Consider the following 25,524-nt stretch of genomic DNA (forward strand, 5'->3'; position numbering starts at 1 on the left):
TGCCTCAAAACACGGGGGCATAGCTCGAAGAATGCAAACCAGAGGAGCACGCTCCTGGAACAGAATGTGATCAGCCCCCAGGAGCCCCCGCTGCCCCCCACAGTTACTGACCCACAGAGGGGGGCTACTACCCTGATGTCCAACATTTCAACAATCTTTTGTCGTCTTTACAGGTTGAATCATTGTTGTTGTTGTTATGTGCTGTTGAGTTGCCTGTGACTCATAGTGACCCTTTGTACAACAGCCCTAAACGCTGCCCTATCCTGTGCCAGTCTTACTGTCTCTGACACACCTACCCCCATTACCCCAGTCACTGAATCAATCCATCTCATCTAGGGTCTTCCCCTCCTGCGCTGTCCCTCCACCCACCCAAGCATGACATCCCTCTCCAAGGACTGGTCTTTCCTTGCAGCATGTCCAAAGTATATCAGACAAAGCCTCAGAATCCTTGCCTCCAAGGAGCAGGGTGGTTTAACCCTCTTCAGGACAAACCTGTTCATTCTCTTAGCAGCCCATGATATATTCAGGACTCTTCTCCAACACCACAGCTCAAAGGCATCAACTCTCCTTCTGTCATCCATCATTGTCCAGCTTTCTGATGCATAGCAAGTGATGACAAATGCCGTGGTCTGGATCAGGCACACCTTAGTCTCCACACTTATATCATTGCTCTTCAGTACTTTGGAAAGGTCTCTAACAGCAGACTTTCCCAATGCAAAATGGCTTTTCATTTCCTGGCTACTGTTACCAAGAATGTTGACTGTGGAGCCAAGTAAACTAAAATTTAACAATCTCAATCTCTTCACCATCCATCCTGATGCTGCCAATTGGCCTAGTGGTGAGAATCTTTGTTTTTTTGAAACATATTGAAGCCATATTGAAGGCTGCAGTACTTGACCTTCTGCAGCAAGCGCTTCAGGTCCTCCTCAGTTTCAGCATCCAGGGTTGTATCATCTGCATAATGCAGATTTTTGATGAGTCTTCCTCCAATCCTGATGCCACATTTTTCCTTATTCCTATCCTCCCAGATAATCTGTTCTGCATATAGATTGAAAAGTATGGAGATAGGACACGTCCCTGGCGTACACCCTTCCCAATTTTGAACCATGCATTGTTTCCTTGCTCTGTTGTGATGACTGTCTCCTGGTCCAAGTATAGGTTTCACATAAGCATGATCAAGTGTTCTGGGATTCCCATTCTTCTCAGAGTTAGCCAGTTTGTTGTGATTCACACAAATGCCTTTACATAGTCAATGAAACACAGATACACATTTTTCTGGTATGGCCTGCTTTCAGCCAAGATCCATCTAACATTAGCTGCGATATCCCTAGTACCATGGCCTCTTCTAAACCCATCCTGGACTTCTGGCAGTTCTCTGCTGATGTGCTGTTCCAGTTGTTTTTGGATAGTCTTCAGCAGAATCTTGGTCGCCTATGATATTAATGATATCATTCAATAGTTTCCACACTCTGTCAGATCACCTTTCTTCAGAATGGGAACAAATATAGATCCCTTACAGCCAGTTGGCCAAGTGGTGGTTCTCCAGATTTCTTGGCATAACTGGGTGAGCACATCTAGGGCAGCATCTGCTTGTTGAAATACATCAATTGGTCAATCCTGGGGCCTTGTTTTTTGCCAATTCTTTCAGAGCAACTTGAACTTTCTCCGTCACCACAGGCTCTTGCTCATACATTGTTTCATGAAATTCTTTGTGTCCACCAATTCCTTTTGGTACAATGACTCTGTATACTCTATCTTCTTTTAATACTTCCTGGATCATTTAATATTCTGCTCAAAGCATCCTTAAATATTGCAACTTGAGACTTGAATTTGTTCTTCAGTTCCTTGAGCTTAAGAAATGTTGAGGCTCTCGGCTGGATGCTGCTGTGTCCGCACGCGGGAGCCCGGGTTCGAACTCGTAATAAACTTTGTTAATTCGGCTAAAAAAAAAAAAAAGAAATGTTGAGCGAGTTTCGGCCACTTTGATTTTCTGACTCCAGCTCTCTGCGTGGTTCATTCTCATGCTTTGTCTTCCTGCACTGCCCTTGGAAATCTTCTATTCAGCTCCTTAGTATCTTGATTTTCCCCCTCTGGTAGTATCATCTTATGAATTATTTTGTGCCTGGCTTCCCCCCACCTTTTGATCAGTATTCTGTTTGTGACATTTATCTCGTGTGGACCCGGCGTGGTGTGGGGCTGGTGGGTGTTCATGCTCTTGGCTGGATGGGATTCCAAAGCCCATGGTGTCAACTTGTAGCTGTTGATGGTGTCAGGAGCCATGGAGAGGGCTTCACTCCTAGTGGACAGCTGACGGGATGCTTGCCTGGTCCTGCAAATCTTCACAGGGTCACAGTGCCTGAGTCCTTCGTGGTCACGCTGGCGGGTCTTCTCCCTTCACATTTTTCTCTGCTTCGCTGACCCATCCTAGTCCGATGTCCTTTCTCAGTGATTGAGATGAAGTTTCACCATCCGTGGCTCTGAGGAACTCTCTGACTGCACTCCTTCCAAGGCAGCTTTGTTTGTCATTTTGACTGTCCGTTCTGTACCCTGCCAGTACCCGGTTCACATGGAGCAGTTATTCTGTGGTCTTCCTTATTCGTTGGTGTGGGTTTCTGACCATTGAGTCTTCTGTTTTACTGTCCACTATCCGTTTGCTTGCACCTGGATCCATTGGGGTGGATTCACGACTGGGTTATTCGCCTGTTTGACTGGTGACCCCCCTTTTGCCCGCATCTGGATTCACTGGTGTGGATCCACGACTGTTGATGCTTCCTTTTGACAACCGTCTGGCCCGGGGCTGTTGTGAGCAGCCCTGCTGTGAAGCTCCCAGCACGTGCTGTGTGGGGAGCGCAGGCTGGGGGTGTCCTTGGAGTGGCACTGCTGGGCGTAGAACAGGCACTTGCTCAACGTCAGGACACGCTGCCAGGTGGCCTTCCAAAGTGGTAGGACCAGTCGGCATTTCCACCAGCAGGAGACCAGAACATGGGTGCACCCCATCTAACCACTGCTCTCACAATGCAAGCCGCTGGGGTGGGTGCTTTAATTGTGTCTCCCTGGGGGTGGCTGAGGTGGAGAAATATATGCTTGTGTTTCTGGGTCACCTGAACCTCCACCTTTTACGAGTGCTTGTCCCAGATTTTCCTTCACTTTTCTGTGGGGCTGTCTGTCTTTTCCTTCATAATATGTAGAAATTCGTTGTATGTTGTGCAGTCTCGCACTACTAACACAAGGCATGTGGTTCGAATCCATGAACTTCTCCGCAGGAGAAAAGTGGGTCCTCTGTGCAATCTACTGCCTCTGAAAACCCACTGGAGGGTCAGCTGCAGGTCAGTTCTGATTCGACAGCACACAGCAACAACAGCATGAACCACAGATAGGGACTGAGTTGGTTCAGATGCTACAGCAGTGTTGTTGTTATGTGCCATGGACTTGCCGGCGACACATAGTGGCCCTACGTACAACAGCTCTGGATTCTTTCAGAGCAGCTTGAACTTCCTTCTTCATCACCACTGGCTTCTCATCATAGGTGCCATTTTTGTGTGCCAGCCAATTCCTGTCTTCCTTTAATGCTTCCCGGATCATACAATATTTTGCCCATAGCAACCTTAAGCATCGCAGCTCATGGCTTGAATTTGTTCTTTCATTCCTTCAGTTTAAGAAATACTGAGCGAGTTCAGCCCATTTGATCTTCCAACTACAGCTGTTTACACATTTCATTGTAATACTTTGCCTTGTCTTCCCGAGCTGCCTTTTGAAATCTGTTGAGCTCCTTAACTTCCTCCTGTGTTCCTTTGTTTTTGCTTCTCAGTGCTCCCGGTGCAGTATTCAGAGTCCCTTCTGACATCTGTCTCAGTCTTTGCTTCTTCCTCTTTGTAATGACCTTTTACGTTCTTCCTGGATAAAATTCCGTTACCTTCCCACAGCACATCTGGTCTTTGCTCATCAGTGTTCAAGGCCTCAAATCTGTTCCTGAGATGGTTTTATTAATTCAGGTAGCATAGACTCAAGGTCAAGTTTTGGTTCCTGTGGATTTGATCTGACCTTATTTAGCTTTAGTTTAAACTTGCATATGTGTAGCTGATGGTCTGTTCCACAGTCAGCACCTGGCCTACATTTCACAGGTGATAGTGAGCTTCTCCAGCAATTCTTCCCACAGATGTAATCGATTTGATTCCTGTGCATACCATCAGGTGAAATCCATGTGAATAGTCTGTGTTTATATTTCGTGTGTGTGTGTGTGTGTGTGTGTTTGTACACTTATGTGTGTGTACCGTCAAATCGGATCCGACTGGTCCAGGAGGAGATTGCCTCTCCTTCTACAGCAGAGCATCTGGTGGATTCGAACCGCGTGCCTCTGGGATTGCAGTGCAGCTTTTTTGTCACTCGGCCACCAGAGCTCCCTTTATGTTTCTTATAAAGGTATTTGCAATGAATAAATCACTGATTGTACAAAATTCTATCATTCTATCCCTAGCCTCACTTATGTCACCAAGTCCATGTTTTCCAAATATTGATCCTTCTTCCCTGTTCCCAACTTTGGCATTCCAGTCAGCCATTGTTATCAATGTATCTTTTTTTAAAAATTTATTGTTAATTTCAATGAAAATTTACAGAGACTTTGGGTTTCCATTCATTCATTGTTGTACTTTTCTCCCCTCCAAACCCTCTACCCTAGTACACTACCCTCTTGAAAAAGAAAAATCCTTTCATTGTTTTACAATCCCTCCCCCCAGGTCCATTCCACTATGCAGCCTTCTCTCTGGACTCCTGTCATGACAAAAATACCTAATCACATATCCCTTTTAAACAGTTTTCTCCCTCATCTGTTTCAGTGCAGTATACATTATTTATCCCATCTTTCTCAGTCTCCCTCCAACCGTGATGTAAGTCCTGTTTTACAACAGTAGCACTTATGCAGTATTTGTCCTTTTGTAAGTGAGATACTTCACTCAGCATAATGTTCTCCAGGCTCATCCATTTTGAATAATATTGCATGAGTTCCTTGTTTTTCAATGCAGCGTAGTATTCCATTGTGTGAATAGACCACAGCTTCTCTATCCATTCGTTTGTTGATGGACACTTGGGTTGTTTCCAACTCCTTACTATTGTTAACAAAGCCGCGATAAACATGGGTGTGCATATATCTGCTTGGATGTCAGTTATGGTCTCTTTAGGGTATATTCCCAGTAGTGGAACTGCTGGGTCAAATGGTATCTCTCTTTGCAACTTTTTGAGAAGGTTTTCTGCATGTTCAATCAATCTCTGCAGAAGTTGGTAGAAATTTTCTGTTTCCTCCCCTTTGACTCTGGTTGTTGGCGCATGTACTTGAATGGTAGTGGTAGTCACCAGACTTCCTTGTGCGTGTATGGATGTTGCTCACAACATTGTCTTTCAAGAGGGTTCTAGAAATGACCTTTTCTACTATGTAAGTGACCCCATTTTTCCTCACCTTTTCATCTCTGGTTAGTTGTTCATATGATCATCTGATTCAGAATGTCCCGTGCCAGTTCCATCTCATTTCACCAATACCTATTAGTGTGTCAGTATCAGAGTGTTCTGTTTCTTTTTTAACGATGTCTAGTTTTCCTGCATTCATGCTTCTCACGTCCCTTGTTCTAATTGTTAGTGTCTGCTTACGGCTGTTCCTCCTCATTTAAGCTTCCAAATTCAAGGACTCACCCTCAGAACTTATACCTGCCAGTCTACTCTAAGTGTGCTCTACTGTATATAGAGTTTTTTGAAGGCCTGTTATTTCAGAAGTGGATGGCCAATCATTATTCCAAATCTGTCTTAATTTTAATGCTCAGATTTAGAACAATATCTGACAGACAAGCTGTTATCCAAAGGAGCAGGTGAAAGGCACTTCCCTCTGGATTCCCTGTCATCATCGTTCCCTGCACCCCGCCCCTTGGCACATGTCTTTTCCCATCCTTCCCTGCTCTGTGAGCATCCCCTTGCACTCCAGCCTGCCCGTCCAGCACTTCCCTTCCCCCAGCCACCCCTTGATGTGATGGCTCAGGCCTCAGGCCACTTCTGGGACGGAGTGCCCTCACACTGCTGCTGGTCTCTCATGCTGCTGCCTGTCTCACATTTAAGAAGCTGTGAGTTCACATCCCACGTGCCAACTTTAGGGCAGGATTCTTGTCTGAGGCATTTACTGGGGCAAGATCTTGTCCCCGAGCTTCTGCTCCAGGACTGTCTTATGCCTTAGTGTCTCTGCTCTTCAGTTTCCAGCACATTGTAGTCACAGTAGGGTAATTTCCCAGGTGAGGGCTGTCAGGTCTAGGTATGCAGGTTGTTTACTGTCAACAAAGCCCAGTGGAATTCTGGGAGGATGGGCATTATGGATGGTAATGCCTTCTTTTGTTTAGATGATAACATATCTCTGTCTTGTGTTTGTGTCTCTCTCTGCCTCACCCTCAATTGGACCTGACTAGTAACTGACTTTCTAGTGGGATTCTGCAGGAACTCTGGAGGCCTCACGGTTTGAATCCACCAGCTGCTCCACAGGAGAAAGATGATAATCTCCTCCGGTACAGTTTGCTGCTTCTGAGAACCTGCTGGAACACTAGCTCTGGGTTGCTTCTGACTGGATGATCCGCAAAGACAACAGTGTGTTTCCGAGGCTGTCAATCCCAGGAGACAAAACTGTTGGTGTTTCTCCACAGAGTCGCTAGTGGATTTGAACCACTAGAGGTCTGACCTTTGGGTTAGCAGGGAAACTTGCAGTGCACTAGCGACCCACGCTCCTTCTTACTCTACTGTTCCTGTCTTTTAATGATTAGAGGATCTGAAATTTTTTTAAATTTTTTAAGTGTGTGTGTGTACCATCAAATCGGATCTGACTGGTACAGGAGATTGCCCCTCCTTCTCCAGCAGAGCATCTGGTGGATTCAAACCACACACCTCTAGAGTTGCAGTGCAGCTTCTTGTCACTAGGTCGCCAGAGCTCGCCAGGATCTGAATTTTAATGTAGGCCTGTTTATCTTAGATTTGTTGTTAACTTTATGGTTGTTGTTGTTGTTATTATTATTTGCCTTTGTTTTGTCTGTGACTCATAGCAACACTACACACAATAGCTCTGAACCCTGCTCTATCCTGAGCTAGTCTCACTGTCTCCGACACACTTAGCTCCATTACCTTAGTCACTGTGTCAATCCATCTCATCTAGGGTCTTCCTCTCCTGCTCTATCCCTCCACACTTCCAAACAGGATATCATTCTCCAAGGACTGGTTTCTCCTGCCCAAAGTATGTGAGACACAGCTTCAAAATCCTTGCCTCCAAGGAGCATTTTGGTTTCATGCGATCCAGGTTAGACCTGTTATTTCTCTCGGCCATCCACGGTCAGCTTGAGACTTCTTCTTTGTTCTTCAGCCATGGAACGTTTTCCTCTCATACTTTCTTGTTTTCCTTTTCACATTTAGACTTCTAAGCCATTTGGAGTTGATTTCTGTACAATCATGTGAGGCCAGAGCCCCAGTGGTGCTGTGGGTAAACACATTCAGCTGCTGACCAGAAGGTCAGCGGTTTGAAGACACCAGTTGGTTTATGGGGAAAAGATGAGGTGGTCTGCATCCATGAAGATTGGAGACCCCACAGTCTATTCTGCTCTTCCCTTCTGGGTCAGTATGAGCCACAGTGTATTCAGGGCCACTGGGTTGTTTTTTTGGGTTGGGGTATGAGATAAGTGGTCAAGATCCATTGAGAAAAGACATACTATAGATGATACAGAAAATACTTAAAAAGGGATGATATGCTGTTGTTGGTAGGTGTCACCAAGTCGAGTACAACCCATAGTGACCCCATGAAAAATAGATCTGAACCCTGTCTGGTCCTGTGCCATCCTCACACTTCCGACACTTGAGCCCATTGCACCAGTCACTGTGTCAGTCCATCTGGTTGGAAGTCTTCCTCTCTTTCCTTGACCGTCCACCTTTCCAAGCATGATGTTCCTCTCCAAGGGCTAGCCTCTCCTAGCAACAAGGCCAAAGTATGTGGGACAGAATTTTATCATCTTTGCCTCCAAGGAGCAATCTGGCTGCACCTTCTCCAAGACATGTCTGTTCCTTTGGCAGTCCAGGAGATAGTCAGCACTCTTCTTGAACACCACAGTTCAAAGGCGTCAGTTCTTCTTCTGTCCTTATTCATTGTCTAGCTCTCATAGCAAGTGATTGAAAAGACCATGACCTGAATCAGAAGCAACTTAGTCCTCAAACTGATAGCATTGCTCCTCAATAATTTGGAGCAGTCCCTGACTAAGACTTTCCCGGTGCGATACATATCCTGATTTCCTGATTGCTAATTCGGTACCTGTGGATCCAAGTAAGATAGAGATGTTGACACTTTCGATATTTTCTTCACCTATCATGTTGCCGCCTACTGGTCTACTGGTAAGAATCTTTATTTTCTCGACATTGAGATGCAGTCCATATTGAAGACTGTAATCTTTGATCTACAGCAACAAATACTTCAAGTCCTCCTCGCTTGCAGCAGGCAAGGTCGCATCATCAGCGTAATGCCGGTTATTGAGGAGTCTTCCCGTGATGCTGATGCCACATTCTTCTTCATAGAGTCCAGCTTCCCGAGTCATTTCTCAGCATGCAGACTGAGTAGGTCTGGAGAAAGGACACATCGGCATAGATGATGTAGTTCAGTTGTCGTTGTTCAGAGCATCAGGACTGACCCATAGCTGACCCTCCAGCGGGTTTCTAGAAGCAGTAGATTGCATGGGAGGAGATTTTCCATCCTTCTCCCGTGGAACTGCTGGTAGTTTTGAACCACATGCCTTTGGGATTTCAGCACAGTTACTTACCACTAGGCCACCAGGGCTCAGTACAGCTATGTTCTTGTTGTTGTTGTTGTTATGTACCGTCGAGTCGCTTGTGACTCATAGCGACCCTATGTACAACAGCCCTAAACTCTGCTCTGTTGTCTCCAGCACACCCATACCGATTACCCCAGTCACTGAATCAATCCATCTCCTAGACGGCCTTCCCCTCCTGGGTCTGCCCTCCACCTGCCCAAGCATGATGTCCTTCTCCAAGGACTGGTCTCTCCTTACAACATGATCAAAGTATGTCAGACGAAGCCCCAGTATCCTTGCCTCCAAGGAGCAGCCCAGTTTAACCCTCCCTAGGATGAATCTGCTTGTTTTCCTGGCAGTCCATGGTACCCTCAGTACTCTCCTCCAGCACCACAGCTCAAAGGCATCAATTCTCCTTCTGTCATCCCTAGTCATTGTCCAACTCTCTGATGCATAACAAGTGATTGCGAAGACCATGGCCTTTATCAGGTGCACCTTAGTCTCCAGAGAGACACTGTTGCTCCTGAGTACTTTAGAGAGGTCCCTAACAGCAGACTTTCCCATGGCAATGTGCCTTTTAATTTCCTGGCTACTGGTGCCAAGACTGTTGACTATGGAGCCAAGCAAGCTAAAGCTGTGAACAATCTCAATCTCTTCACCATCCATCCTGATGCTGCCAGTTGGTCCAGTGGTGAGAATCTTTGTCTTCGTGACACTGAGCCTCAATCCATATTGAAGGCTGCAGTCCTTGACCCTCTGCAGAGAGCTTTGGTGGGGTGGCCCACAGGGAGTTGTGGTCAAAGGCTGTGCCTCTCTGATGGTTCGAATCCCTGATCCACCAGTTGCTCAGGAGATGGACAGTTTGTACAGTTTACAACCTTAGAAAGCCACTGGGGGGTCACCTCTGAGTCACTTCCGACTTACTGACCATGAGTGAGTGATACAGACGCAGAGGCAGATGTCTGATTGACCCAGAACTGTAAAAGCTACTATAAAAGCTCTCCTTTCCCTTCATGTATTATTGTTCTTATTGTTAGCTGCTGTCAAGTCGACTCCAACTCCCAGAGACCCCGTCAGCAGTAGATCTGAGCCCCTCCTGCACCGGTGCCACCCTCCCCAACTCCAGCATGCTTGAGCCCCTTGTCAGTCCATCTCCTTGAGGGTCTTTCCTTCTCTGACCTCCCATCTTTCCCAACATAGGCCTCATTCCACCTCTGAATGTGCACAGAGTATGTGAAACCCAGTTCCATCCTTGCCTGGAAGGAGCCCCCAGCTGCCCGTCCTCCAGGATGCATTTGTTTATTCTTGTGGAAATCCATGGAATGGTCCATCCTCTTCTCCAGCGCCACAAGTTCAAGGGCATTGCAGCTGCTTCTGAGATCCTTCGTGTCCAGCTTCCATGTGCTTGGGAAGCCGCCGGCGTATGCTGGAGTGTGGGGCCGGCCGACTGCAGCGTCCCTGGTTGGGGTTCTCCACGCCTCACTCTTCGAAGGCTGCGCTGGGACACTGTGTGGGCATGACGTGTTCTCTGGAGGGTTTCAGCAGCCGCTGCTGGGTCTTTATTAGACAGCAGACTATCCAGACTAACTCTCGTGTCACCTGCGGCTGAGATACGTGTTTGCTGTGTCCAGATTCACAAAGTTATTGACTTCAGTTTATTGACGAGTCCTTTTGTCAGGCAGAGCTTCGTTCAGTTGTTCATGGGGTCACCCTGAGTCACAGCTGACTCGACAGCATCTGACAGCACCTAATGAGGACACTGCTGACTGGCCACTCCCGAGACTGACCTGTCCTTTCTCTTTCCTCCTGGCAGGCACTTCCCTTCCTTTCTTGTCTTCAGGTCTGTGAGGTCTGTGTTAATCTCCCTCCTCAAGAAATCGACTTTTGCTTTTGTAGAGTTCTCCCTGTCTGTGTCTCTCTCCCCTTCTATATTCTCTCTCTCTCTCTCTCTCTCTCTCTCTCTCTCTCTCACACACACACACACACACAGAGTGTTCTACTGGAAGTATTTCCGAGGCTGCAGGGAGATGACACGGCTGCACGCAGGCTCTCCCGTGCACGCCGTCTCGATGCTGTGCTCACCTCCTGGCTCTGCCCCCGCCCGGTGGGGGCCTCTCTCACACGGGGAATGGCACAGCAAGGGCCCTTCTGTGTGCACCCGGCGTCTGGCACGGGGCCAGTCCTGTGGGCTCCTGTGGGCACTTGCTCACCTTCGTGACTGGTCAGTCCTCACTGTGAGGCAGAACCGCCTGTCACCCCCACAGTAGGACCCTCCGGAACAAGTCCCCCCCGCAGCAGGCACCCCCCTCCCCACAGCACGCACCCCCCTGTAGCAGGTGTTCAAAGAGGCTGCCCATCCTTTGTGCAGACCATTCATTCACTTCTGATGGAGAAAGACCTTCTTGTCATTTTTAATGGCGTCTGAGTTAAGATTCATCTTAAAAGGATCTACCTGAATTGCCTGAACAGGAACATGGAAGTTGTAGAAACAGGGAAGACTCGGGGGGGAACTGAGGCATCCAAGGAGCTACCAAGAGAAAGGTTGATGGTTCAAACTCATCCATGAGCTCCCAGGAGAAAGACATGGGTATCTGTTCCCATAGACATGACCCCTCAGAAACTGGACTGTCCTCCTCTGTCAGAGAGTCACTGGGGGTCAGAATTGGCTGGGCGGCAACAACTTGAAAGCCCGCATCAGTTCAGGTGCCTTTTGAGACGGCTGTCCCCAGGACTGGAATGTGTGTGCTTTCTGTCTTGTCTGTCTCTCTCTCTGCAGAATCCCCCTCTGTGCTTCTGCTCCACTCCCCTGTCCCATAAGCTCACCTTTCCTCTTGGGGGAGGAGGTCCAGGCTGCTGCCTTCCAGGTACACGTCTCCAGGCACCTCCATCGAGAGCGGGCGTCCCTCCTCCCACAGAGTGGCCCCTCAGTGTGCACAGTGCCCCTGTTCTGATAGAAGCACTGTCGGTGGGAAGCAGACGCGTCCCTCCTCCCACAGAGCCCAGCGCCCCGGGTCAAGCACAGTGTTCCCTTGGTGTGCACAGTGCCCCCGTTCTGATAAAAGCACCGTCCATGGGGCTGTGGGGTCGACAGTGACGCATGGCCACCCTACCCATGTGGCACAGGACAGTGCTGCTTCATGCGGTTGTCAGGAATTGGAACGGAAGCCCATCAGCAGGCCTTTCTTCCGTGGTGCAGCTGGGTGGGTTCAAACTGCCAACCTCAGACTAGCAGCTGAGAGCAAAGCGTGTGCGCCACCCAGAGACCTTGGCCGTTCCCACAGCCTCCCTTCTGTCTCTCCTCTTCCTGGCTTAGGATGCTTCTCCCAGCTCTGCTTTAAGATGCAAAACAACCCGGACTAGGAACTGCTTGTGGTTTGATCTGTGCATAACATGGCCTTTCTTCTGATCGTTGTGACTGATTGCTTTTCCTCGGCAGCGTGCAGACCCAAGCATCTGCTGGTGTTCATCAACCCCTTTGGCGGAAAAGGACAGGCCAGGCGGGTGTACGAGAGGAAGGTGGCACCGCTGTTCGCGTTAGCTGGCATCAGCACGGAGGTCGTGGGTAAGCGGCAGCCCCTGCTCCTGATGTGGTGGTGGAGGACCCACACCTCAGAGCATGCGCCCCTGTGACAGTCTCCGCGCACAATGACTCATGACACACCTGCTGTCCCTCTCTGTCCACGCCTCCTTGAGGTGCCTGTCTAAGTGTTGTCACGTTTTAACCTCGTAAAGCTAGATGTTAGACGAGCCTAATGCTCAGGGCCCATGGCCTTTCCTAGTTAAACGATTGATTGACTTCAAGGGAATATTTTTGGTTTAATACCTAAAGATCTTCCTGGGGCAGTAGTTTCAGGGGTTCGTCCAGCCACCATGACTCTAAACACTCTGGATTCCAAGAGAATGTGAATTTTGTTCTGCATTTCCTCCCCCTTTGATCAGGATTCTTCTGTAGTGTCAAGTGTGGCCACAACTTTCCGTAGTGGCTACTGGGCACCATCCAGTTCTTCTGGGCGTGTGGCCAAGGGGCCAGCAGTTGGAGGAGGAAGCGAGCCACACATTTCACATCCTCCGCCAGGCCTGGCTCTCCTTCCGAGGCTGCCGCTCTGCCTGAACAGACACCAGTTGTACAAATGGCCACTTGCAAATTGTTACTTCTTTAAATAAACGTGTGGAAGTAAATTTGAGATTATTCAAGGATAGTCACTAGAAAATATTTTTATCTTGTAAGATTATCTAAAGCAAACGAGAATGCACTTTCCCCCGCCCCTTGCCCACAAGAACAGGAAGAACACAGAATAAACAGTTTTGCCTTTTCCAGCCAAGAGTGTACTGTGGTATGTAGTCGTATATAGAAGGCATTCAGGGGAACGTGATCAGTCAAAGGCCAGTGACAGCAAATGCTCTTAACAAGAGATACAAGGATTAATGTCACCAGTGACTGAAATGTAAACAAATGCATGATTTATGGGATGGTATCAAGGGTATCACCCATGACGAAAGCAAAAGGTCATTATAAAGACAGAGGAGAAAGAAAGAACAAAAATGGATGTCAAAAGAGACTCTGAAAATTGCATTATACTGTCAGGAAGCCAAAACAAAGGAAAATATGCCAAACTAAGAGAGCTGAACAGAAGATTTCAAAGGGCAGCTTGAGAAGATAAAGCAAAGTATTATGATGGAATGTGCAGAGAGCTGGAATTGGAGAATAAAAAGGGGGAAACTCATTCTGCATTTCACAAGCTGAAAGAACTGAAACTTAAGCCTCAAGTTGCACTATTGGAAAACGTCATGGGCAATATATAGAATGACCCAGAAAGCATTAAAAGAAGGTGGAGGGAATATACAGAGTCACCGTACCAAAAAGAACTGACTGGCACTGAAAAATTTCAGGAAGTACATTATGAGAAGGGGCCAGTAGAAGCTGTATTGACGGCTTTGGCAAAAAATAAGGCCCAGGAATTGATGGGATATCAGTTGACTTGTTTCAGTTAACAGATGCAGCCTCAGATGCACTCACCTGTCTGTGTCAGGAAATTTGGAGGATGGCTGGCTGGCAAATGGATTGGAAAAGGCCCATATTTATTCCCATTCCCAAGAAAGGTGATCCAACAGAATGTGTAAACTATAGAGCAGTATCATTAATATGACATGCAAGCAAGATACTGATGCTGGAGGACATTATGCTGAGTGAAATAGCTCAGTCATGAAAGGACAAATACTGCATAGTGCCACTGTTGTAGAACGGGACTGACATCAGGGTTGAGGTGAGACTGAGAAAAATTGGATAAATCATGTATTTTGCATTGAAACAGATGACGGAGAGAACAGTTTAAAAGCGATATGTGATTGGGTATTATGGTTATGACAAGAGTCCAGAATGAAGGTTGAGTAGTGGAGTGTACTGGGGGCGGGGGAGGTGGTATTGTATACCGATGAAGGAATTTTTCTTTTCAAAGAGAAGAGCGAACTGTGGGGGAGGGGTGGGCAGGGAGAAAAATGCAACTATGAATAGAAATAAAAAATCTCTGTAAATGTTCATTAAAATTAATAAAATTAAATTAAAAAATACTGATGAAGATCATTCAAAAATGTCTAGAACAGTCCCTAGAGAGGGAACTGCCAGAAGTTCAAGCAGGATGTAGAAGAGGCCGTGGCACCAGAGATAGCGTTGCTGGTGTCCCGTGGATCCTGGCTTAAAGAACACCAGAAAAATGACAATACATGCTTTATCGACTATACAAAGACATCTGACTGTGTGGATCATAATGAGTTACAGCTAACACTGAGAGGAATGGGAATCCCAGAGCACTCAATTGTGCTCATGCAAAACCTATACCCAGAGCAGGAGGCTGTTGTACAAACAGAGTAAGGTAACACTTCGTGGTTTAAAATTAAGAAGGGAAGCAATCAGGGTTGTATTCGCTCTCCATACCTATTTAATTTTTATACTGAGCCGATTAATTTGAGAAGCTGGACTCTATGAAGAGGCATCAGGATTGGAGGGAGACTCATCATTAACCTGTGTTATGCAAATGATACAACCCTGCTTGCTAAAATTGAGGAGGACTTGAAGCACTTGTTGCAGAAGATCAAAGAATAAAGCCTTCAATATGGTTTGCCTTTTAATGTCAAGGAAACAAAGATTCTTAGCACTGAACCAATATGTAGCATCATGATAGATGGAGAAAATATTGAAAATGTCAACAACTTCATCTTGCTTGGGTCCATAATGAACACCCTTGGTTCCAGCAGGAAACCAGGAGCCGTATTGCACTGGGAAAGTCTGCAGTTGGGCCTCTCTACAGATTTTTGAGGAGTAATGATATCAGTTTGAGGACTAAGGTGTGTCTGATTGAGGTCATGGTCTTTCTGATTACTTGCTGTACACCTGAGAGCCGGACAGTGAATAAGGATAAACAGAAGCATAATTGATGCCTTTGAGCTGCGGTGCTGGAGAAGGACACTGAACATCCCATGGGTGGCCAAAAGAACAAATATGTCTTAGAGAAGGTGCAGTGAGAGTGCTCTTTGGAGACGAAGATGATGAGGCTTCTCCTCACATACTTCGGACATATTGCTCGGAGGGGCTGTTCCTTGGAGAGGGACATGATGCTCAGAAAATAGAGGGTCAGGGTCAGTGAAGAAGAGGAAGACCCCACCAGGGGGATTGACACGGTGACTGCCACGTGGTCTCCAGTGTGTCAGGAAGTGTGAGGACGGTGCAGGGTAGGACGAGGTTCGGATCTGTTGTTCATTGGGTCGCTGTGGGTCGTACTCGACTTGAAGGCACCCAGCAACAAAAACAACACAGTACTGCTTTTAAAAATGCTTTTACCTCATTTTTTTTCTAATTAATTTATGCACAGCTCATGAATGATGCACTGTTTTAAGAAAAATATCCTACTTGCATCATCTAGTGACATTCTCCAAGCTGTGAAACTGTTTCCACTGTCTAATTCCAAATATACCCATCGTGGTTGACTTGTGAACATTCTGGTGAGTGAGACCTCCCCTAGCAGCATGTCTCCTGGCAGAGGAGACACTGTCATTATCAGCCAGGCCCCCTTTCCACAGTGGGATTAGGGTGAGCTCGAACAAGGACTTTCTTACAGGAACTATCTTGGTGCTGTTTGAGGACCTTATTGTTAAAGGGTGGTTCCTCATCTGTCTTCAGTAAGGAATCCTAGATCTGAGAGTGACCACACAATATGTGCTGCCTTCTCTCCCCACAGTGACTGAACGTGCCAACCATGCCAAGGAGAGTCTCTATGAAATGAATCTAGACAAATACGATGGGTGAGTATCCTTCTTGCTTCTCGATTAACGGACAAGGAAAGGACACCTGGTGGATAAGTGCTTGTCTGCTAGTGGGAAGATGAGCAGTTCGAGCCGCCCAGCAGCTCCAGGGGAGAAAGGGAGCTGGCGTCTGCTTCCGCAGGGTGACGACTCAGGTGACGCTGCAGGTCAGCTCTGCTCTGTCACACGGAGTGCCACGGGTCGCAGTCACCAACCCAGCAGCACGCAGCAGCCACAGAGAGCCCCTTCTCATCGGCTTTTCCTCATCTTAGTTTTTTTTTCACCTCCTTTTCCTTTAAGGGTATTTTTTGTGGTGCTGGTGTTGCTGTTACTGTTGGGTTGGTTTTTTTTTGTTTTTTTTTTCTTCCCCCCACCCCCATCTAATTGTAAAAAACAGAAGCTACTTTTGTAGAAAATACAGAAAAGGCAGCAGTGTTGAGAGTCTTGATTTCTTCCCTGCTGTTGACTGCAGTGTCCCGCCGGTGCTTCACGATGCATGTTTATAGGGCCTTAGCTCTCTGTGGACTCAAGAGTCCCAGATAGTTAAAGTGCTTGGTTATTAGCAGAAAGGTTGGTGGTTCAGACCTCCCGACGCACCTAGAAAGCTTGGCCACTGAAATAATACTTACTAAGATGAGATGATGCCATTTTTACTGTTTCAGATCCTGCTTTTTCATGCTATTTTAAGAATCTCCTCACATATTTAAAGATTCCTCAAAAATATTCTTTCTAACGCCAGTAATGCAAGCTGGGTTCAGAAGAGGCTGTGTCACAAGGGTTATCACTGCTGATGTCAAATGGATCTTGGCTGAAAGCAAAGAAAACCAGAGATGTTTATTTGTGGCTTATTAACTAGGCAAAGGCATTAGATTATGTGAACCATAACAGATTATGGCTTAACATTGAGAATTGGAATCCCAGTTCCCAATTATGCTCATGTGAAACCTGTACAATGTACCAAGAAGCTATTGTTCAAACAAAAGAAGGGAACACAGCATGTTTTAAAATCAGGGAAGGCTGTGTGTCAGGGCTGTGTCCTTTCCCCACACCTATTCAGTGTGTATGCTGAGGAAATAATTTCAGAACCGGGACTAAATGAAGAAGAATGTGGCATCGGGATTGGAGGAGGACTGATTATCAACAGCCTGTGTTGTGTAGATGACACAGCCTAGCTTGCAAAAAGTGAAGAGGACCTGAAGCACCTACTACGGAAGATCAAAGACTCCAGCCTTCAATACAGGCTACAGCTCAGCATCAAGGACACGCTGGACCTCACGCTGGACCTCACGCTGGACCAGTAGGCAGCCTAATGATAGGTGGCTGAATTTGTCAACAATTTCATTTTAGTTAGATGCCTGGCCAGCGTCCGTGGTAGCAGCAGTCAAGAAATCAAAAGCTGTGTTGCATTGAGAAAGTGTCTGGGACCTCCCCAGAGTTCTGAAGAGCCAGGGTCAGTTTAAAGACCTAAGACGTGCTTGACCCAAGCCATGGTAGTTTCTGTTGCTTCCTAAGCATCTAAAAGACCAGTGAATAAAGAGATCAGAGGAACTGACTCCCGGGGCTGTCAACAGAATCAAGACGTCTGTCTTAGAGACAGGGCAGCCCTGCCACTCCCTAGAGCCGGGGATGGAGAAACTGCATCTCACATAATTCAGGCATCTTGTCAGGAGACGATGGTCCTTAGACAGAGACGTCCTGCTGGGGAAGGGGGCGTGTCAGTGAGAGAGAGGAAGCCCCTCAAGGAGGTGGGCTGCCGTGCCCGTCACAGTGGGCTGGCGCGTGGTGGAACTGGTGAGGACCCCAGGCCAGGGAAGGGACAGACCTGCTCACAAGCTGGGCGGCACCGGTAGTGGCAGCACCTCTGTTACGTTCTCAGGCCCTGTATTTTACACGTCGGGCTGCTGACCAGCAGCTCTGAGGGAGAAAGACGGGCTGTCTCCCCGCTAAGATTTACAGCCTCAGGCCGAGAGGGTGGGCTGCCACGAGCGGGGATCACCTCCTTGTCCTGGGGAGTGAGCTCCACGTTCTGACTCTCAGATGCGCCTGGATTTATTTCCCCAGCCTCCTCACGGCATGCTTGGCCTCATTCCAGTGTTTGCACTTCAACAAAGGAGCGTTCTTTGTCAGAGTATTTTCATGTTGTCTCCACATGCAGTCCAGTGACCTTGGTGAAGCTTATCAAGTGGTGGCCCCATGCACACCTCTTTCCTTTTCCCCAAGTGGAGTCATTCCACCGCCGAGGACATTTGAAAGGCTCACTGCGCGCTGTGTCCTAGGGAGATCTGGTGACAGGCATTCTCCCCGCGGCTGTCCGCTGTCACATGCTGGCGGCTTCACCTTCAGTTCTCTGCGGGTCAGAAGGTCCTCAGCCTTTTACCGAGTCTCCTGCCTGCCTGACTGGGCTTCGCCTTTGTTCTCCTTTGACCTGATCCGTATTTCCTGGCCCGTTCAACATACCTTCTTCCTTAGGACCCAGCATCATTTGGTCTTTTCATTAACATGTGAGAGGAAAGTCACACTTACTATCTTATTTTGCTTTAGAACGTTTTTCTAGGTTGTCTCTTAATTTTGCTTTAAACTCCTGTCCTTGAATCTGTCAGTAGTGCCCTCTCTCCGGCCGGGGGCTCTAAGTCTCTGTGGGAACAGAATGCCCCTCTTTCTCCCTCAGGCAGCTGGTGGCTCTTGTGTCCTTGGGGGTGTGGGGCGGGGTCTCACTGGTGTGGAGGCTCCAAAATGACCCACGTGAGGGAATCAGTCTCAGGGAAGAAGGACACAGGCCATTAAGGCGGGGTCAGGCTGGCTCCGATAAGCAGGTGTCTGTCCCAGGTGGCAGGACAGCGGACAGGGCACTAGGAGGGAGGCTGGACGCGGGGTCAGCCTTACCTGGGCCCCCTCAGGTGGGACATGGGGCAGGTCGGATGAGATGTCCTGTCACTGGGGACATCTGCCCGGTCTCCCCAGGAGACGGTTCAGTTCTGGCGCTGTCCTCCACCAGCTGGGCCCCTCATGGGATGCAGGGACTGAGAGCCTGGTGGGGTGACAGGCACTGTCCCGGGGTCCGTCTGGCCCTGACACTGTCCTCCCACAGCATCGTCTGTGTGGGCGGGGACGGCATGTTCAGTGAGATCCTGCACGGGCTCATTGGGAGGACGCAGCGGAACGCCGGCGTGGACCAGAACCACCCCCGTGCGGCGCTGGTGCCCAGTCCACTCCGGATTGGCATCATCCCGGCCGGTATGTACGTCCCTGGGCAAGTGGGGGGACCGTGGGGTCCAGGCCGTCCTCCAGGGGGCGCTGAGGGCAGGCCTGGGGCACAGACGGCAGTCAGGGGGGTTCCAGCTCACCTCAGGCCGAGTCCGCATGTCCACTCCAGCTACAGTGGACCAAGCCCCCATTTAAAGCAACAACTGGGGGGACTCATTCCAAACCAGTCCACTGCTGTCCAACCCATTCCAACTCGGCCACCCTCCCTCGGCTCTCTGAGACTTGAAATCTCTGCGGAGACAGCCCGTCTTTGTGGATTTGAACCACCAACCTCTCAGTTGGCAGCCTGAAACATAACACATCATGTCCAGGATGGCTTGGGCTCCATGGGTGTAGAGAAAAATCTGTGTGCCCAAGGTCACTGAGAGTCATGGCTGACCCCTGCTAACAGCAGGGCCCGGTCAGGATCATGGGGGGCCTTGGTAGGCAGCCCTGGTGGTGTGGTAGCCACAGTGCCTGGCTGCAGGTCAAAGCCAGCAGAGAAACGCGGGCACAGGTCGCAGCCCAGGCCTCTCCGCTCTGTGCAGGACGGCGGCTGGGTCAGCATCTGCTCAGTCCCCTGGGGTCACCACCTGTGTCCCCTCCACTCTGCCTCCAGCGGTGACCAGCATTGATGAGGCCTGGAGGGTCACCCTGTGATCTCCTGTCCCCCTATGATCCGCTGTCCCTCTGTGATCCTCACCCTGGCTCTGGTGGGCACCAGGCTGGGCCCGTGGCCCCTCCCTCACCTCGGTCTTACTGTGACGCCCTTAGCTGGGTGAGTGGAGGCCTCACCAAGAAGGCCGGTGCGGGCAGTGCTCAGGGCGCTCTTGGCCTCTGCAGGGTCTACGGACTGCGTGTGCTACTCGACCGTCGGGACCAATGACGCTGAGACGTCTGCCTTGCACATCATTGTTGGTACGTGGCCCCCTCGGTCCCTCCTGGTCGCTGCCCAGCACCTCGCCGCCTCCCAGAGGACCCCTACATCTGCTGGGCTGACCCCTCTTCCCTTCGGGCTGCTCTCACCCCCGTGTCTACCAGTCCTGCCTCCAGAGGCCCCCGCCAGCTCCCCGCCTTGACCATGACCCTAAGCCCATGACCTTTTGCCTTGTTTAATGACACACCCCCATTTGTAAAGGAGCCCCTCGGTGGTGCAAAGCCTTAAGCACTTGGCTGCTTCCCAGAAGCTCAGTCTTAGCCAGAGGCCCCTCAGAAGAAAGGCCTGGTGGTCTGCTTCCCAAAACGCAGCACCAAGACCCCGTGGGGGCAGCTCCGCTGGACATGCAGGGTCCCGGGGGCCAGGTCCACTCGGCAGGCAGTGAGAGGACTCCTCTTTTGGGATGACCACTGAGGGGGCAGCGGACGACGGCTGGGCTCACTGTGCATCCCCAGGAGACTCGCTGGCCATGGACGTGTCCGCCGTGCATCACAACAGCACGCTGCTGCGGTACTGTGTGTCCCTGCTGGGCTACGGCTTCTACGGTGACATCATAAAGGACAGCGAGAAGAAGCGGTGGATGGGCCTCGTCAGATACGACTTCTCAGGTAACGTCCGGCGGCGTGGGCGCGTGGGCCACACTCGGAACGCGTCCACACACTGTCACTGAGAGTGGAGGCTTGAGCGTGGACGCCCGGTCCACATTTGGTGCGCTGGCCTAGTCCATGCCCACTCGCTAGACCACGCCAACGACCACGGGACAGGCCACAGATGCCACTTGCCCGTGTGGGATGGTACTGACCATCCTGACAGGTGGGGTTGGGCCCCAAGGTAGCAGCCCAGTGGGTATGTCCACGTTAGGGGAGGGGGAGCTCTGAGCATCACGTCTGCTCCTGCTGGGACCGGAATTTTCCCACCAGAGATGCAGGTCACAGTGCACAGTGACCAGGTCCCTGTGGCCCCGTGAGCCCCAGTGACTGAGCAGGGGAGGCAGGGCCTCCACAGGATGGAGGGTGGGGGTCTCGAGGCATGTGGGGGAATGTCTGGTGGGCCTGAGGACGAACCTATCTCTTCCTCCCCCTGTCCCAGGCCAGCCTGGGTGTTTCAGACCCTGGAGGCCACCTGTGCAGTGGCTGTGACATCATATCTGTACTGGGCAGCTGTAAAGGGCACCTTGTTGGGTCCTTGGGCTCCCCTCAGGTCCCCTGTGCCTGCATCCACGTTTTGTCTGACTTGGCCTTTTCCAGGACAGATGGTCAAACTGCTGGTGGGCACATTGGAGAAGATGTAGTCAGAAGTGCTGGGGGACATGGGCGAGATGCCTACGGGACACCGTGCACAGCCCACCACAGCTGGCCTGGGTCAGGGGTGTCTGCAGTCTTCAGGGCTGTCGTCCTGAATCCTTCCAGATGCCCATGGCGTGGCCAGGCTGAGCTCATGGGTGCCAGGGGCTTTGCTGAGGGTCTGCAAGGGGCAGAGCTGACACCTTCTCCAAAGCAGGGGTGCTCAGGGTCTCCCCGCACCACCACCTGTGTGTGGGCCGAGCCCCATGAGGACCCTGGGAGCAATGAGCTCTGCCTGCAGGCAGCCTGATTCTGGGCCCACGTGTGGCCAGTGCCCCCAAGGTGCACCCGGCTTTGGGGGTCAGAGGCCCTGCCCAGTCTCTGGAGGTGCCAGCCTTCTGCAAACGGGTGGTAGAGCGTCCGCCATGATGCAGATGGAGTCCCCAGTGCTCTGACGGTCACCGTGTCTTAACCAAGTGCCCCTTTGTCCCCAGGCTTAAAGACCTTCTTGTCCCATCACTGCTACGAAGGCATGGTCTCTTTCCTCCCGGCTCAGCACACGGTGGGGTCACCGAGGGACCAGAAGCCCTGTCGGGCAGGGTGAGCACAGCTGCCCGTCTCCTACTGGGCACCACTCCACATGGGGCAGGGCCGTTAGGTGCCCCCTTCATAAAGGACAAACTCGGGGCCTCTTCAGAATGGGGTCACAGCCGTGGGGCTGGGGGACGGGGTGTCGCCACACTTGCCTCTGAGGAGCACCGTGGCTGTCCTTCTTCCGACACAGATGTGTCCTTGTGGCAGGCCACAGGAAGTTCAGTGCTCTCCTCCAGCACCACAGCCCAAAGCCATCAGGTTTCCCCTGCTCGTCCCAACTCAGTGTCCAACTCTCAGATGCCTAGGAAGCAGTGGAAAATACCATGGCTTGGGTCAGGCGCACCTTAGTCTTTAAGCTGGCATCCTTTCTCTTTGGCACCTTGGAAAGGTCCTTGACAGTGGATTTCCCCACTGCAACACATCTTTTGACTTGTTGGCTCCTGTTACCTTGGGCATTGATTGTGGATCCAAAGAAAATGAGATCATTGACAGTATTTCATTATGATGGGTGAAAGGAAAGGCAGTGTCCAGTAAGGGAAGGGCCAGTACAGTCCCCTAAGAAGAGGAATGTGTGGGGAGGGAAGAGGAAGTCATGGAAATCAGAGTTAAAGGGAGGAAGTGGTGAGAATGACACTTACCGTGGAGGTTCTGAAATTGATGTTCTAGAACAAAATGAGTGAATGAAAAATTCTCACTCAGATCACAGGAGAAAAAAAGAGATATTTTGAGCAAAGCCTTTGAAAGGAAGCTATTTATGACCTGAAAACAAAAAGTTTTTAAACACCCACACTCGACTTCCTCGGTGGGTTCTGATCACGGTGACCCTCTGCTGTGTGTCGGATACTGTGACTCTTCATGGGAGAAGACGCCTCGTCTGTCTCCCTCTGAACCTCTGGTGGATTTGAACCACCGTCCTCTGGGTTAGCGGCCGGACATGCAGTGCACTAGGCCACCAGGACTCCTTGAACAGGAGCTGCCATCTGTGGGGGACGTGCGAGTGTCACGAGGCTGCTGTTTTGCAGGTGCTTCGTCTGCAGGCAGAGCAAACAGCAGCTGGAGGAGGAGCAGAAGCGCTCGCTGTACGGCCTGGAGAACGCGGGTACTGCCCCCCATCGCCGCACTGGCCCAGGGGCCTCGGGTCCACGCTGAGCCTCTGCTGCTGTCTCGCCGCCACCACCCCGCACTGTCCTGTCCCGTTCAGCTGGCTCCGTCCGGCTCCACATTTCCTGCTTAGCAGCCACAGCACAGTGCCACCCAGCAGCCCTTGGGGACAGTCGATCCTGGGGGACCTCCCTTTGACCATCCTCATGCCCTGGCACCCTGTCCTCTCACCCTGTAGGTCAGAACCGTGAGCTAGTCGTGCCTGGGTCCCCTTTGTGGTTGTTGTTGATGCTGCTGGTAGGTGGTGTGTAGTCATGGTGTGACTTATTCTAACCCCATGTACAACAGAACAAGATGCTTCCCAGACCTGCCCGTGCTCACAGCTGCTGTGTGGACTCACTGTCACACTCCCCTCCCCACGTGCTCACAGCCACTGTGGCTGGGCACACGTCACACTCCCCTCCCCACGTGCTCACAGCGCTGTGTCTGCACTTGATCTTAGCCAAAAGGCCGAGAAGCGATAGCCGCTGTGTCTGGAGCCACTGTCACTCTCCCCTCCCCACGTGCTCACAGCCGCTGCCATGCTTCCCTCTGGGCCATGTTGGTGGTGGTCTTGCTCCTTTCTGCTGACCGTCTACTTTCCCAGCCTGACGTCCCTGTCCAGGGACAGGTCCCTCCTGATAACATGGCCTGAGTACGTGGGGTGAGGTCTCACCACCCTCGCTAGCTCTCTGGCCACACTTCCAGCAGACAGATCCGCTCGTTCCTCTAGCAGATCCGCACAGTCTCCTAACAGTCTTAATGTGCTCACTACTCTTCACACCACCGCAACGCAGAGGCGTCCACCCTTCTTTAGCCCTCCTTAGTCACTGTCCAACTTTCATATGCATATGTTGTTGTTGTCATTGTGGACTGTCAAGTCAGAACTGACCCATAGCTGACAGAGGCAGTTAATCTTACAGGGGAGGGTTACTCATCCTTCTGTGCAGAAGCTGGTGGATTTGAGCAGCTTTTTGCCACTAGACCACCAGAGTTTGCAGCACATCGATATACAGCTCCTCATATGCACAACTGGTGGCTAAAGCTACCATGACTTGAGTCAGGCGCACCTTAGTCCCTAGTGGCACCTTTCCTCTTGAGAACTTTAAAGATGTCTTTTCAGTGTATTTGTGCGATGCCCCAGGTAGCTTGTTACCTTGACTCCTGTATCCATGGACACGATCGTGAGTTTTCCCAAGCAGAGCAGATGGCAGGAGCAGGCAGGAATTTCTTCCCACTTGTAGGGCAGTGCCCCCGCTCCTCCACTCTGCCCCATACCCCTGTACTGTGAAGGCCAGAGCGCTTGTGCAGTGGGTCTGTGTCAGGAGGCTGTGTGCCAGTAAAACTTTATGGACACTGAACTTGACGTGCAGTCTTCACAGGATGCGTAATCTCATCATTCTGTTGACTTTCCAGCCATTTAAACGTGTGCATCCAAGATTAGCTCGCAGGTCTCACAGACAGGTGATGGGCCCTAGTTGTCCTGTTCCAAGTCGCTGTCCAGAGCCAGCCCCTGAGGGTCAGTGAGAGCAGCCCTCCAGGAAGTGAGCCCCAGGGCACACGGCGGTGCCACTTCCTGGTGGGATGGGGTGATTTCAGTGGCACAGAGTGGGCAGTGTGGAGACCCTTCCTGGAGGAGAGACCCTCGGGAAGCTAGTGATGGTCTGGCCATGGCTCCTTCCTGGATGAAAACCCAGAGTCCAGCCCTGTGACCCCCGTCATCTAACACATCCCCTCATGACCTAACACATTCCTTCATCTAACACGTCCCCCTCATCTAACATGTCCCCAACGAGCTAACTCATCCCCCCATTATTTAACACGTCTCCCTCATCTAACACGTCCCGCCTTCGTGTAACAGATCCCCCTTCATCTAACATGCCCCCATCATCTATCATGTCCTCCTGTGATCTAACACGTTCCCCACCTGTGATCTAACAAATCTCCCCTTCGTGTAACCCGTCCCCTGTGACCTCACACTTCCCCTCTTCCTGTAACCCACCCCCATCATCTAACCCCTCCCCTGTGATCTCACACATCCCCCATCATCTAACCCCTCCCCTATGATCTCACACATCCCCCTTCATGTAACCCACCCCCCATCATCTAACCCGTCCCCTGTGACCTCACACATCCCCCTTCATGTAACCCACCCCCCTTCATCTGACTCATCCCCTGTGACCTCACACTTCCCCTCTTCCTGTAACCCACCCCCATCATCTAACCC

The 25,524-nt window shown here is 50.4% G+C and overlaps 1 protein-coding gene across 1 annotated transcript in view; it reads left to right on the forward strand.

Annotated features, from left to right (window-relative positions):
• CERK (ceramide kinase) overlaps nt 1–25,524 on the forward strand; it is a 78,409-nt gene that overhangs the window by 45,802 nt on the left and 7,083 nt on the right. Inside the window, exons 7-13 of the mRNA XM_006888121.1 lie at nt 12,241–12,366; nt 16,037–16,100; nt 19,189–19,334; nt 20,187–20,261; nt 20,736–20,888; nt 22,058–22,163; nt 23,180–23,256. Coding sequence (XP_006888183.1) covers nt 12,241–12,366; nt 16,037–16,100; nt 19,189–19,334; nt 20,187–20,261; nt 20,736–20,888; nt 22,058–22,163; nt 23,180–23,256 — 747 coding nt within the window. The remainder of the gene's footprint in view (nt 1–12,240; nt 12,367–16,036; nt 16,101–19,188; nt 19,335–20,186; nt 20,262–20,735; nt 20,889–22,057; nt 22,164–23,179; nt 23,257–25,524) is intronic.

The sequence above is a fragment of the Elephantulus edwardii genome, unplaced genomic scaffold (genome assembly GCF_000299155.1).
Source record: "Elephantulus edwardii isolate Elephantulus edwardi_28Jun2011 unplaced genomic scaffold, EleEdw1.0 scaffold00064, whole genome shotgun sequence".
In the NCBI taxonomy this organism is placed as follows: Eukaryota; Metazoa; Chordata; class Mammalia; order Macroscelidea; family Macroscelididae; genus Elephantulus; species Elephantulus edwardii.